At 39.9% G+C, this 15,362-nt stretch overlaps 2 protein-coding genes across 4 annotated transcripts in view; both read left to right on the forward strand.

Moving 5' to 3' along the window:
* Positions 1–15,362, forward strand: part of raf1a (Raf-1 proto-oncogene, serine/threonine kinase a) — a 778,989-nt gene that overhangs the window by 512,604 nt on the left and 251,023 nt on the right. The window lies entirely within an intron of this gene.
* nup210 (nucleoporin 210) overlaps positions 1–15,362 on the forward strand; it is an 80,781-nt gene that overhangs the window by 63,150 nt on the left and 2,269 nt on the right. Inside the window, exons 32-39 of the mRNA XM_087306431.1 lie at positions 2,502–2,722; positions 3,477–3,613; positions 5,769–5,877; positions 7,878–8,024; positions 9,704–9,954; positions 11,376–11,580; positions 12,901–13,017; positions 14,491–14,565. Coding sequence (XP_087162557.1) covers positions 2,502–2,722; positions 3,477–3,613; positions 5,769–5,877; positions 7,878–8,024; positions 9,704–9,954; positions 11,376–11,580; positions 12,901–13,017; positions 14,491–14,565 — 1,262 coding nt within the window. The remainder of the gene's footprint in view (positions 1–2,501; positions 2,723–3,476; positions 3,614–5,768; positions 5,878–7,877; positions 8,025–9,703; positions 9,955–11,375; positions 11,581–12,900; positions 13,018–14,490; positions 14,566–15,362) is intronic.

Raw genomic sequence — 15,362 nt, forward strand, 5'->3', positions numbered from 1 at the left:
ATCATATAACTATAATCTGGTAAAAGCTGGTATCTCTGGGCATTTACAATGTCCCCTGCAACAGAAAAAACCCCTCTCATTTGGGACTGAGGATTCTGGGACAAGAGAGATATGACTTGGCCCATGTTGACAGCAGTGGGGTAACGTTGTGCATTGTCTTTCCCCCACTTGAGAAGACATGAGTGAGATAGAGATCTCTTTGCGGTACAAGTCAATGTCTGCATCAATCTGAACAGTGTGCTGTGTTTCTGCAGTCCCCATGACTGCTATTAGTCGTATTCCCCAACTTGCAGGCATGTGCACACATAGGGCTCAACCTGTGCAGTGCACATGCCCTTTTTAGTCTTGGATAGAAAATGCCCTTCCAAAACGATCAAAAGTGCCCCCGCGACGCGACACAACCTCCGTCCAGTCCAGCCCTTCAGTAGGCGCGCGATAACACTTCTCTTGAGTATGCGCGCTCAACCCCCCCTCGGCGCTTTACAATACGCGCGCCACAACACAGCTGATCAGAACGCGCGCGACAGCACCGCTATTCAGCACGCGCGCGGCGACAACACCCGCTTTAGGTTCGATCATTTACATCTTTTTTTCATCTCCGCTACTAGCAGCACACTCCATTTCCGCATTACTGGATCTGTAGCGACAACAGACCGCAAAGGATTATGGCCACGCCGGGGCTGATGGGAAATGAAGTTTCAGCTACCTCCCGTTCGCTTCATTCGCCTGAGCAAATTTTCTCAGAAGACCTATAGTTTTACCGAGTCATGCGACTTCGGTAATATCGAAAAAATTTAATATTGCGGTATGACGGTATTTACAATACCGTTACATCCCTAGAAATTAACAATTCATTGCATTTTTGGTTTGACAAAAAATATACGGAAACGAAAAAAAAATCTAAGGGTGGCTAGTGTGTGTTAATGTGTTTTAATATATATAAAAATATGCTTGGCCTATTTAAGCTTAACCACTTAAACTCTGCGTGACGTCATGGACTTTAACTTTAAGATTTAAAGGGCTAGCATTGCACCAGACCCCCTTAGGTGGTTTCGTTTGGAAGTGTAGAATCTATATTTTATGCACATATGCATCACTTTGGTTTTTATTCTGCTGTACAAAAGTTATTTACACTAAATACACAGTATTTTGGATACCTGAGCTGGGTATTGAACATTGGTTCATTTTCATATTTTTCATATGACACATGTACAAGTTATAGCTCAAATGAAAGCTCTTGCCGGTGCTCATACGGTTCTAGCGTTCTTTATACTGAATTCTATTCACATATCAAACAGTTGTCGAATGAATCGCGGAGTTTCCATGGCGCAGAAGTGAAAACAATACATTTATGATCAATAAGCAGCCCCAGATAGCACAGACAGCCGTCATCTCTTACCTTATGCTGTTCGCTTCAGGGCCATTCTCCTCTGTTTTTGAGGTGATGTGCATAAGTAATGCTTTAATATGTCTGACGTGGTTCAAACACAGTGAATTATGCTTGATCAAACAAAAGAATAGTGAAATATGAAAACAATGATCGATCCCTGTGGCTTGTTCAGCACCTCTCATCAGTTGGAATACAATAACTTTTTCATAGATTATGGTGGAGACATTTGTCTCTTTTCCTATGATTACAGACATGTGCAGGAACCACCAACATTAATTACAGCACGCTAGACCACACAGAACCTAAAAAGTACACTGTCAAATTTGAGTTTATGAAAAAAAAATATGCAAAAAGCGCCTCTTTTTTTTTAGGATTTTATTATAACACAGACAACATATACAGTTATTTTAAACACTTCAATAGTGTTTATTGAAAATTCAAAGGGTTTTCTTTAAAATGATACCACATTTTTGCATTTACACATTTGCATGTGGATTTGGGAAGCTTTTAAATTTGGGTAGGCAAAATCCAGGCGGAAATCCCAAAATAGCAGCAGAGTTTAACTGGTTAACGGCTATGTACGCCACCAATAGGCAAGCCATTCAAAAAATATTGTTTTACTGTGTGCTGGTTTATTATGTATATTTTACAGCAAAAACTAAATGCAGCATGTCTCGCTGTCATTTAAAACATGCAACTCATAACACCCCAGAGCTGTAGTCTATGCAGTGTGTACACTTACAGGGAGGTGTTGGTCTATAGTCATACTGCGCACCACGTTATTGAACTCCAATATCTCTGAGGGACATTGTCTTACCAGATAGCCAATATTAACTTTGCTTATGCAGCGCGTGTTGGCAATTCCAACGCATGTATAAGCTTTTTAAAAGCAGAGGAAAAGAGGAAACCCCCACCCCCACGGTGAATACCACATGTCGATTAACCGGTGGAGAAATTTCTTCATCGTCACAACCCTAACTACCACCTTAAAAAAACAATTCAATTATATCTGCATCAGGATGTTGAGGAATAAATGTGTGCATAGTCTTTTTTTTGATACTATGATCAGTGTGTTTGAATAATATTAATCGTCTGTTGTGTGTGTGTGCAGGGATGATTTGGTGCAGGTCAGCAAGGGTTTGAGTAACGGCACGCTGACGATGAGGACGGTGAACGTGGGTCTGACTCTGCTGGGTGTTTGGGACTCGGAGCAGGCCGGACTCGCTGATTTTCTCGCACTGCCTGTCCAACATGCCATTCATCCAGCGCAAGCCCAGCGGCTGGTCGTGGGAGACGTTGTGTGTTTTTCTGCACAGTTCATCAATCAAGACGGTATGAGAACAAACAAACACCTGATCAATACTAGATAGCCATGTACACTAGGGGTGGGTGGGATGAACAAAATTACTAATTTCATTTAACAGTAACCATATTTTTCACAATAAAGATGTTTATTTTATATTGTTATTTCAGAAAATGAACAAAAAGTGTTTTTTAATGCAAAGAGGCACACAAATGACATGGAAAACCGAGAAAAACTAATGAAAGAGATAAAAAATAGGAAGGTACATGTCAACTCTCTGTGTGCATGTAAAGGTAACTGAGTGGACTTATTAGATTGGTATTCTGTGGTAATGATATATACCTTCATTTCACCCAGACCTAGTACACACACACACACACACGGTAGTTTTTGTGAAAAGTGGGGACATTACATAGGTTTCCATTCATTTTATACTGTCCAAACCGTATATTGTATTGCCCTCATTCCACCCTACCCCTAAACCCAACCATCACAGGAGACGGTATACAGCTTTACTCTATGATTAGACTCATTCTGTAGGATTAATAAGCATTTTGAGAAATGAGGACGTCACCAATGGTCTCATATTTCACCTCCTTTTTGTAATATCTGTGCCATACCTATGTCATTATACAGATTTGTGTCCTGATATGTCACAAAACACGTACACACACACACACACACACACACACACACACACACACACACACACACACACACACACACACACACACAGAGTTGTATTCCTGTGCATGATTCCTGTGTTGTGGTTGTAATGTGCAGGAGCGTCGGGTGTGTGGAGCTCTTCTTCCAGCGCTCTGCTTGAAGTTGATCCCAGGACTGGAGCAGCAGTAGCCAGGGACAAGGGCACGGTCACTGTTTATTATGAGATAGCAGGTTTACTGCGCACCTACCGAGAGGTAAGCGTGTCATGTCACAATTTCAAGCCCTGTCTATAGTAATATCGAAGGGTACCTATTATGCCTCTTTATTTTTTTCTTCTTTTTTTTAACAAGACATAAAAATAGATTTCTGATGTCCCTAGAGTGTGTATGTGTGAAGTTTCAGCTCAAAATAACCACGAATAATGTTTTATTAATAAACCACAAATAATAACTCTTTGAAACTGCACCTTTTAAGACTTTTATCCAAACTGTGCTATTTTGGTGACTGTCACTTTAAATTCAAATGAGATTGTGCTCTTTTCAAAGTAGGGCGGAGCTACAAATGCATCTGTGTCAGCATAGTGGCAGATTCAAAAACAAGACTAAAGTCCTTTGCTAATGAGGGAAAGATCATCACTAATGGGCGGGGCTTTCCCCCACTGATGACACGTACAAAGGGAGAATGTCAAAGTGTTTCAGTTTTTATCAAGTGTGATTATAAAAAAAAACTAGAACCTAAAGTTTATTGATAAACTTTGATGTTGGCTTGAGAAAGCCAACGTGACTGCGCTAGGACTAAGAATGGCAGTTGGCAGGAAGCACGGTGGCGGTTGTTAAGTAGTTGCTAGGCAGTTGCTAAAACAATTATGGCATTGTTAGGTGGTTGCTAAGCAGTTGCTAAATGGCAATGCTCGTGTACATGTTTGATCAAATGCTAATACTTAGTAGGCATTTCTAGCATCTGTTATTGCATTTAGATAATCATTCATAGCATGTAGCTGATCGTTATTAGCACTTGACCTCCATTATCATTGTTACCATGCATAGTACACAGGAAGTCCCATTTGCTAGCATGAGTCAAACAAGCCAATGCCCAGGTCCATACGATGTTCTGATGTAGAGATATTGCTATTTTTAAATGGTTGCTAGGTTATACTGTTTTATTGCTATGGGGACATTTGACAGGTTAGTGATGATACATCAAAGCTTCTTGGCAATATGAGTGATCTTAATCAACCCCAATGTTTCTTTGAAACATCTTTATGAGTGTCAAAAACTGGACTTTATGTATAACATTATGTATTTCTGGTGTTGGGTTGCGGCTAAAAAGGCATTCGCTGTGTAAAACAAATGCTGGATAAGTTGGCGGTTCATTCCGTTGTGGCGACCCCTGATTAATAAAGAGACTAAGGCAATGAACATTATGTAAAAATGGCTTGCTGTATTTTTTTGAAAATGCAATGCTTAATAAGTGTGAAAGTGATACATGCAAAAATGGCTTGCCATATCAGTAAAAAGTATGGAGTTTAAGTCAAAAATAGCTTGCCATATTATAAGAAAAATAATGCTTAAAAATTATTTATTCGAAAACTGTAAGTCTGATAAACCTTAAAGATATAGCAACAAAATCTAACGCATCTAAATACAGCTTTTGGCCAAATTTGGGGCTTGTACAATTTTTTTACATGCCCGGATTATAAAAATTTAATATTTAACATTTTTTATTAAAAAAACAATAAGTCTTATAGGCATGAGGAGATATAGCAATAATCTTGAATGTAGAAAGCACATTTTGACCACATTTGGGCCTTGTGGCATGAACGGCCTAGGAGGAGATACGTTTGTTTTCAAGGACAGAGTAGCATAACAGTATGTTGGCTTTCTCAAGCCAACATAATAAAGTAGTACATCACAAGAAGCGGGCTATATTCGCACACAACTGTGTTTAAACCCCTTATAAAATGGATTTTTGAATAATAGGTCCTCTTTAAGTAATTTTGTAAGACTTTTAACTTTGTAAGGTTAACTATACAAATTTATAAAACATAAGCCAGTAACATAACGATTGACATTGACACCACTGAAGTGGTGGCCTAGATTATTAGACCTGTATGCAGCAGCTTTCTCTTTTATTATTGATCGTTTGTGCTAGTTTCCCAGGAGCCTTCTGTTTTTGAGCAGCTGGAATAGATGCAATGTATTATTCAGAAATGATTTGTAATTTTCAAACTTTTGATTAAAACTCAAAATCTCAACTTTTGGTAGAAAGACATGACTAAGTACTTCAGTTTGAGGATATTTCAAATGAAATGTTTAGAGAGGAAAACAACCATGAAAATGTTTGTGTAATCCCTGTTCAACTGCTGGTAAATGTTATTATAAATGTGTTTTAACATTGTGTGTTTTTCAGGTTTTAATTGAAGGTGCGTCTCGGACGTCTGCCATGACTCCTTCAGTGAAGAAAGAGCGAGATCTTAAAGTCTTGATGTCAACCAGAGAAGCGGGAAACAACCTCATCGGTACAGTACACTGCTTTAATTACAGTAGACAATAAACTAAAGTGTAACATTTCATTAAAATCTTTAGAAAAACGTGAAAATGCATGTATTTACCAAGCGGCAACCTCCCTCTCTCTCTCAGGAAGCCAATACGGAAGTAACTAAAACTGCAATTGGTCCAAAATTCCGCTAGTGGTGGCCGCTCCTGGCTCCAAACTAGAGCAAATTTCAATTGAGCCCACTGTTAGAATGACCAACTTTACAGCAGAAAAAAAGGTGTTCACAGCCTGGTACAAAAAAAGATTTTGGTTAATACAGCTAATATTACCCTTCATGACAACTGTGAGGGGGGTGAATTTTTTTATAACTCATCCGTTTCCTTTATATTAAGTTATATTAAGTTTGCATTGTTTGAGTGACAGCTAGGTCTCGCTGGTCGCCGTCACGTCACCTCAGCTGAATCCTGCAGATTAGCCACTGAACTCGGCATATTTATCGTATTTCTGTGTTGTTTTATGTGGCTTTACACAGTCACAGTTTCCTACAATTATTAGATGGCATGGCATGCTGAGTGCACTTAATTGTGCTCGCAAACCATTCACGTGGCCTCCGTTTCCCATGTGAGTAAAGTTATATACTTATCTACCATCTCTATACATGTATTTGTTTTATTTAAGATCATTTATCGTTAATATTTATATTTAGAGCTGTAATGCACTCCAGAATCTGTCAGATTGATTAGCTGTAGGCTCTAGAACAGTCATCTGAAGCGTTGTCATACAGTGTTATGCTGGATTTCATCAATAGTCTTACATTAACTAACACAGACATATCTGAAGTGTTTGGAAGTAATTCGCGTTTTCCTCCTCTTAAGAAACGTCATAAGAACAATGTTTAGTGGCTCAATGTATTACAGCAGTGTTTTTAAAAGTCTAAACACTTTATTGATATAGTGTACAACCAAGCACAAGTGGTCAGAACACAAACGAGTCACAGGTGATAAAGTATTAAGCGTTCTCAAAAGTAAAGTGTGTCTGAACCAGGTCCAAGCAAAATGCCAGCAGGTGTCTGTAGCTCCGCCCACTCTCCGCCTCTTTGCCCTTGTTTGGTGTCCCGCCGTCGGTGTGATGACGCGCGACCAAAATGCCGACCAAAATGGCGACGGTTGGCCGTGCCTACTTGTGGCTTCTTTTGCGTTCTTTAGAAACCTATGGGTGACGTCACGGATACTACGTCCATATATAATATATACTATATTTAGATTTAAAATACCTGCATTTATTTACAGCTGTTAATTTTGTAAATACATCTGCATTTACACTGTTGACCTACACTTACCCCTTAACCAATATTTACACCTTGCTATTTTTTGTGACTTTGTGCATGGCTCCGCATCTGGGAGAATTTGCATGTGCAACACATTTAGAAATCCAAAACCACTGCCTGATGTGAAGTCCTTGAGGTTTCTTTTGAAGCTTTTAGGGAAAACATATCATATATTTGGTGCGCAGGTTGTCCAATGCTAATGTTTATTTTTATTTCTTTGTTTGAAAGGTATAGAAAGGTTATAGAAAGGCATTAATTAATCAGTTCGCTTGGACATACAGTAGAGGAAATAAGTATTGAACATGTGACCATTTTTTTTCCAGAAAACATATTCCTAAATGTGTCGTTGACTTGAAATTTTCACCTGATGTTAGTAACAACCAAAGAAATGCATATATGGAAAGAAAATAAAATATTCAAATGTCGCTCTGTGGTGCAACAGAAATTTGAACAGTGTCCTGAGTCGTGGCTGGGTGATGTAAACAGCCGCTGACTTGCAAATTCTAAAGTGCATGGCGCTGCGTGGCACGACGCTGTGCATCGCTTCTGGTGTGCGACCTGCTTTCGAAATTAGGCACTGAAATTCATATGCTGATTCGGTCCGGTGCACACCAGTTCCAAAGGTACTGGTGACATAATGGCAACGGGTTTCGGCAACCAGCCCTATTTAACACGCAGTTTTCTGGTGTCCACAGGAAGCTGCTCTTCCTCCCAGCTGGACAGCATTGCTCTGCTCCACCCAGAGTCCTCCATCAGCTGCCAGCTCCAGTTTACCAGCAGCGCTGTGGATTTCTCCGCTCACGACGTCTACCACACACACACTGCGTTCGACGCCAGCACAGGTCTGTCAGATCACACATCCTGGAGAGGCTGAACTGTAAACTTTTGAGCTGAAATGTATTTTGTTTCTATTAATGTCCTCAGATGTACAGTTAATAATTCGGCTCTTTGTTCAATTCAACTGACAGTTGTTGTACAGTTTATTTTATAGCACTTGCAGAACTTGAATTATGTACAATAATAAGAAAAGAAAACCAGAAATAATAAATAAGCATGATTACAGACAAGCTGGGTAAAGGGGTGTTAATTAATAGTGATATTTAAATAATATTTATTTTCAGAGTGAACCATCAAACAATGCTGGGTAACACTTTATTTTGATGGTCCATTTGAGTATTAGTGGACTGTCTGCTTAATATCCGTTGATACTGCTGCTTCAACAGACGTTTAACTGACTATAAGAAACTTTGCAAGTACATGTCAACTTACACTAATTTACACCAACCCTAACTCCGACATAACAGTCTACTTACAATCTAATGAGAATTGGTTGGCATGTAGATGCAGTGTAACTTAATTCAACAAACAGACCATCAAAATAAAGTGTGACCCAATGCTGCACACTCTCAACACTTCATCAAAGTTGTATTAAATAAAATTCTTACATTTATTAATACTACGAGTTAGTATTTACATTATTTATTGACATCGATATTTTTTTTCCTACGCACCTATCGAATCCAGAATTTTCATATGTAACTCACAGGCTGCATAAAAAGTAAATAATTGCATAATTTAAATGACTTTTCTATTTACTTTGTCTTAAAAGTAATTGAATTACTCAATAGAAATTTAAAGAGCCCCCATTTTGCATTATAAATAGTCATATTTTGGTTTTGGGGGTCTCCAACAACAGGCTGATATGCGTGTCTTATAATATGCATTTATTTTTTATATATATTATCCATATATTATATATTATCCAAATGACTCCCATATGATTAGTTCAGCAACTCATTTGTTCCCAAACCCCTCCTTAGCACGAAGCTTATCCGCGCTGATTGGTCCGATGACCCAGTCTGTTGTGATTGGTTGATTGGGTTCAGCGCGAGACAGAGGGAAATGCCCACTACGGCTATGAAGTAGCAGAAAGTATGTGAGAGTCCAATGCAGGAATGCAATAAAGCAATGCCGTTAAACACCAGCATATACTCTACTCTTAACCCTAACCTCAAGTAATAACAACACATGCATTCAGTATTAATCCACACTGTGCCAATAGTTTAACTATTTTGAAAACTGACTACACCGCGCATGTGAGGAACAGCTGATGGTGGCCATAGCAAAGGCAAACAGCAGAGAATTGGCAGTTCAGAAACGCATTTAAATCAGTAAAAGAAGACGCATGCATCGTGTTTTCAATGTAGTTTTGGACGTGATATGTGAACAGCCCATAAAGATTTAACCTGAGAGATACAGTACAAGCACTGATCTATAATAGATACGTGATTACAAACCGCGTGGCGCGATTACAACCTATAACACACAATAAAACACATATTTTGCAAACGACACAAAACAAGGCAACAATTTCAATGACACTTCCATGTTATGATCCGGAGGAGGAAGAAACTAGTCCATTTCAATTGTAACAGTTACTGACAAAGTCCCTGTCAAAGTCTGACAAAGTCCCATAATACTTAGAGAAAAACCTGCCGTCTTTCTCTCCTGTGAATGCTAGGTTACTACAGCTGTGCGCTGAGCTTTAAGCCCATGAGTGAGCAGCAGGTAAAGGTGTTGAGCATGTCCATGACTGAGGTGGAGGTGACGGCCGCCGTACAGGGAGCTCACTTCACTGGAGAGCAGATCAGCGCTCGACTGCCCGTCAATCCGGGGATCTACGCTGATCAGACGGACATCATCCTGAGTAACCAGCACACGTCTACGGATCTCACCATATACGGGTCCACAGCCGCTCTTCAGCAGCTAGAAGTAATGATCTTGTCTTTGTCTCTCTTTGTGTGTCTGAAAAATGAAATTGGCCAGATTGCAAACAATAGAGTCATATAAAATTATGCAGACACCATATATATTAGTGCTTCCTAGGGTTATGCTGTGTTCACACCAGACGCGCGGATAAATCGCGCTTTTCGCGCGTAAATAGCCGCATGAACATTGGAATTTACTCGCTTCATTCGCGCGTCAAACACCGCTTCATTCGCGCGTCAAATTCACTTCAGAACAGACGCGGATTCGCGTGATGGGCAGGGCTTCTGTCTTCCCGGTGACTGTTGCTTCGTTGCTAAAAGGCTAACATGGATTTTATTGAGAAAATAACAGTGTTTATGTGCTTTATGAAGACTGAAAAACAGCGTCGATACGTTTAGGGTCGTGTCTGAGTCCACTACATCCTTTCAGAGGTGCATCCAGTTCTGTGAGCTCATAAACTCCTCCAGAAACTGAACCTGGATGACGGAGGCTTTCAGCGGTGCTTCTGACTGAGCCAAGCCAAGATTGATGAACTGTTGTCGGTGAAGGCTGGAGGATTTCCCTCGGAACACCGACAACAGGTTCTACGTCACAATCACGCCCCCACAAGAGCAAGCTCCTGATTGGTTAACGCGGCGCGAATGTACGCTGAAGTTCAGATTTTCAAATTCGAGAGATTTGCGCGAAACGCTCGTTAAGCGTGTCAAACGCGCAAAACGCTCAATTCGCCCCGCACCATTCGCGCAATTTGCGTCATTCGCCCCGTGCCATTCACGCGTATCGCGCCGCAGGATGTCTATTCGCGCGTTTGCATTGACTTAACATGTAAATCACTCGCGCTTGACGTGCGTTCCGCGTCTGGTGTGAACGCAGCTTTAGGCGATGTCGATCATTTTAGCATCGTTCGATGTCTAATGCGAAACAACGAGATGGACCATGGCATCGTCGTCACAGGCGGAGGTAAATTAATTATTTATGCGTAATTAATTATTTGTAGCCTACCGTTTCATCTACCTGACCCGCATGGTCTTTATTTTACCCATAATCAAATCATAAATAAATAAAGATAAGCTACACACAAATTACCACATGTCCGGTACTGTTGGTTGTACACCAGTAAAAAAAGGTGCACAACCAACAGTATCTGATGTTTTCACTAAAATCACTAAGTGCAAGCGAAAGTTTGAAGCAGTGTTCTGACATTGTGACAGGTTACCTGATAGATTCAAAAGACCGAAGAGTCATTAGAAAGAGACAAGAGTAATTAAATATCATGTTTAACAACTATAGGGAGACGCAATCCAGCAGTACATCCTTGAACTGTCCGATGTGTGTGTGGTCACGTGATGTGCATTTTCAGTGGACATAGGGCTGTTCAGAAATGCTAGGTAAAACATGGTGTGGTTGTGTTACTTGATGTTTAGGTGAAGAGCAGTTCTCCTGTGATTGTGATCGAAGAGAAGGAGGTTTCTCTGAGCTTCCCGAGCTACGCCAGATACACAGTTCGAGTAGTGAACCCTCAGGGAGCGCTGACCGCCTCAGTGTCTGTAAGCAGCTCATCCAGTGATCAGGTGCTGCTCATCCCAGTGTCTGTCATGCATCTGACCGCCAGCAGCACTTCTGTGCAAGGTTTGTGCCTTTATAATCGCTAAAGTACACTTAATCATTTAGCAGAATTTTTTGTTGAGATGAAAGAGTGTTTTCAACAGGTGGTTTGTCAAGCCCACTCACCAGCATGAGGCACACTCAGAATTGCAGAATATTTTAAGGTTTTCCTGTGTGCTGTCGGTTTAGACTACAGAATTTAACTGTTTAACAGGACTACAGGATCTAAACCAGGATTGGTTTAGACCAGTGTTTCTCAACCACGTTCCTGGAGGCCCACCAGCCCTGCACATTTTCCATGTCTCCTTAACCAAACTCACCTGACTCAGATCATCAGTTCATTAGCAGAGGCTGAAAGACCTGTAATGAGTGTGACAGACAAAGGAGACATCTAAAACATGCAGTGTTGGTGGTCCTCCAGGAACATGGTTGAGAAACACTTTAGACTACATCGGCACGAAACTGACTGACTAAAATAATTGTTTCAAGCAATAATTGTTACTGGCACAACCATGTTTTAATAAAAACAAACTGTTTTCCCTACATAAAATACCAGTTTAAACCAGCCTAGGCTAGTTGGCTGGTTTTAGCTGGTTAACCAGCCTGGTTTTAGAGGGTTTTTTGCCATTTCCAGGCTGGTTTCCAGCCATTTCCAGCCTGGTCTGGTAAGGCTGGGAGATGACCAGCAAAAACCAGCTATATCCAGCTCAAACCAGGTTGGTCAACCAGCTAAAACCAGCCAACCAGCCTAGGCTGGTTTAAGCTGGATTTTTCAGCAGGGTTACTTTAATTATCGCTTTGCTACTTTAATTATTAACAATATTGCTAATATTATTACTATTTGTTATTATTATTATTATCGCTTGACTTACCTAGGTAGTATATATTACTTCATACACTGTATGCATACATTTATATGCTCTCATTGTGCTATATATATATATATATATATATATATATATATATATATATATATATATATATATATACACACACACACACACACACACACACACACACACACACACACACACACACACTGCTGTTACATTTGAAGAAGTACCCGACTTGTGTCCTTGCCTCCTCTGTAGTTCGTTCTTCCAAGTGTGAACTACGCAAGTCTTTGCATACTTGGTATTAAGAAACAGCCAGGGTTTTTTTTTTTCAGTACACGTTTTGTTTTTATTCAAAGTGCCCTTTGTATGAACATTTAACTGTTATGTATTGTGTGGCTCCAAAAATATATTAATATTATTTATTATAAATATTGCTATTTCAGATAATGTGGAGGTTTAGTGCTCTGTTCATCCTTATTTCTCAACGCTAACCTGCTTCTTCTTTTAGCTCATATGGTAGAGGGAGCGGACGGGCCCAACATTCTCCAGCAGTTTATTGACTCCTATCAAGTGATGTTCTTCACTTTATTCGCTCTTTTGGCTGCCACTGCTGTCGTCATCATCGGTAAATACTTCCACATCAAGCACAACACTTAGAGGGTTCAGTGCAATCAAAATAACACTTTTTAGTATCAGTATTTTAGTCTTCAGGTATATCTATAAGCTGATGTGGTACAGAACAATCACAAACTTCATGATTAGAAGATATAAAACCGATGTACACATGTAAAGCTTGCAGTCACTTCTGCCTAAATGGATCAACGTTTTTTTCTTGACCAATCAAACGCTCTCTGGTATCTGACATGCCCCGCCCCCTTCAAGATGCTTTTTATTTGAGGCGCTTGAGCTCAACCACTCTCACTGGCAGAGCGGTGATAACACAAAACGCTATTGGCTGTTTTTTAATAGAGGGAAAGAGCTACACTATGCTCCGCCCTCTCTTCGTTTTTCAGTTGAGATTGTCAAACCTCGAATAAAACATGTTTCAAAGCACTTCACAGGACTTTTAAGACAACATTGTATTTCTTACTTTTTTCTTAATTAAAACAATTTCTACATTACACTTAAAATAATCTGAAATACAGTCTGGTTTAAACGTGTACACTCAACTGAGGTAACGGTTGAGAAAATGGTGTTTCTTGCGTATCTCCATGTGATTACCAGCAATTGCCACAAGCCTTTTCCTTCGAATTTAGTATAAATAAAATTGCATTCATCAGTGAAATTGACTCCGTAAGTGCATATGGAAATACCATGTAACAGTATCTAGTAACAAACCAAAACAAGTGCTATATTGATAATATGTTAGGCCATTCTACACAGTAAGTGCCCTTGAATTTAAGTGAGAGCGAAGCTTAATCATGAGAATCGAGATAGACAAGAATTGCCAAATTTCATAGACTTTTGTAAGTGATTGCATTCACTATGAATCAAACAAAATTAACCCCTGTGTGCTGTTGGGGATGTTTTCATCCACTTTGGGGTGATTTTGAGTCTAAATTTGGTCACAACTTTCTCTGTTATTCAGCAAATGGGGTGGTTTTTGTGACAAATCTTATTTTGACACATATTGGGCTCTATTTTGATGATCCATGCTCAAAGTCCAAAGCGCAGGGCACAAAAGCATTAGGGGCATGTCTGAATCCACTTTTGCTATTTTAAGGACGGAAAAATCCGCTTTGTGCCGTGGCGCATGGTCTAAAAGGGTTGAGTTTATTCTCTTAATGAGTTATAGGTGTGTTTAGAGAATAAACCAATCAGAGTCAGTTGCATCGCGCCATGGCGGATTTGCTATATACATGGTGAACTTTGTAAGTGTAAAAACTGAACACTTCACTAGCGAGGAAACAGTTAAACAGAATCTACAGCACCAGAATGAGAGATAAGCCTATTCACTTTTGAAAGTAAAGAATGAGAGCAATAACATCTTTTGAAGTAACCAGTGTATTGCATTATAATTAGCATGGTCTTGTGTGTTAAAGTAGGCCTAACAGTTTTTGTATCTTCTATTGTACCCATTCTCTGTGTGTTGCTATAGTTTGCCATGCCTTGTTTTCCCCGAGAGATCCTGTCAATCATCCAGCATTCATCCAGAAGACTCCGCCTCCTGCAGGTACTGTATATGCACCGGTAAAATACCAAATCAGACAGGATTTAGGCGAACACAGCAGCACGGCGATGTGTCTAAATGTGAACGAACTCCACTGATAAAAGACAAAGTCCGCCATTCTCCAATTCTCATACAGCTCTCCCCACAAAAATGCTTGCAGCACACATACAGCTTTGCTGTATCATCCCTGACATGATCTCAGAGAAAAACGTGCAACAAACCCAGTGGATCATGGAAACAAACACATACGACCCTTCATGAACAGCTAAGTACTGTGTGCCGTGGGTCCGTGGACGCGGTTTCACCCAGTCATCAATATAGGATCTCACAGCTTGGCACTGGCACGTCTGTCTTGCCTTCGGAAAGCACTCGCAGGCATGAATAATTAAGAAGCAGACTCTTCTCACAGGATAAGAAATCTCCGCTATATAAGATATGCTCCCAGATCCGAAATTGTTTTTGGTTGGCAAGCTGGCTCCCTCCAAAGTCCCATCACAAAAAAAATCATTAATTCGCTCCCTCATATAAAAATACATTATACGATGACTGGGTGGAAAAAGCAATTCATAATTTTATAGACATATTTATTGATCAAATATTTCCTGCATTTGAGCAACTACAAAGTGAACACAATTTACCTCGGTACAATTTTTTTAAATATAAAAAAAATATAAAAACCCAAAAATGATAATTTTGCGGACCCTAATAAAAGGGGGGGGGGGTATTTCATAAATATATGGAATGCTCTTCCAATTAACAAACACATCAACTTTAGAATACCTAAGATCCTCCTGGGAGGC

The sequence above is a fragment of the Danio rerio genome, chromosome 23, assembly GCF_052040795.2.
Source record: "Danio rerio strain M-AB ecotype USA chromosome 23, GRCz13ab, whole genome shotgun sequence".
NCBI classification, from domain to species: domain Eukaryota; kingdom Metazoa; phylum Chordata; class Actinopteri; order Cypriniformes; family Danionidae; genus Danio; species Danio rerio.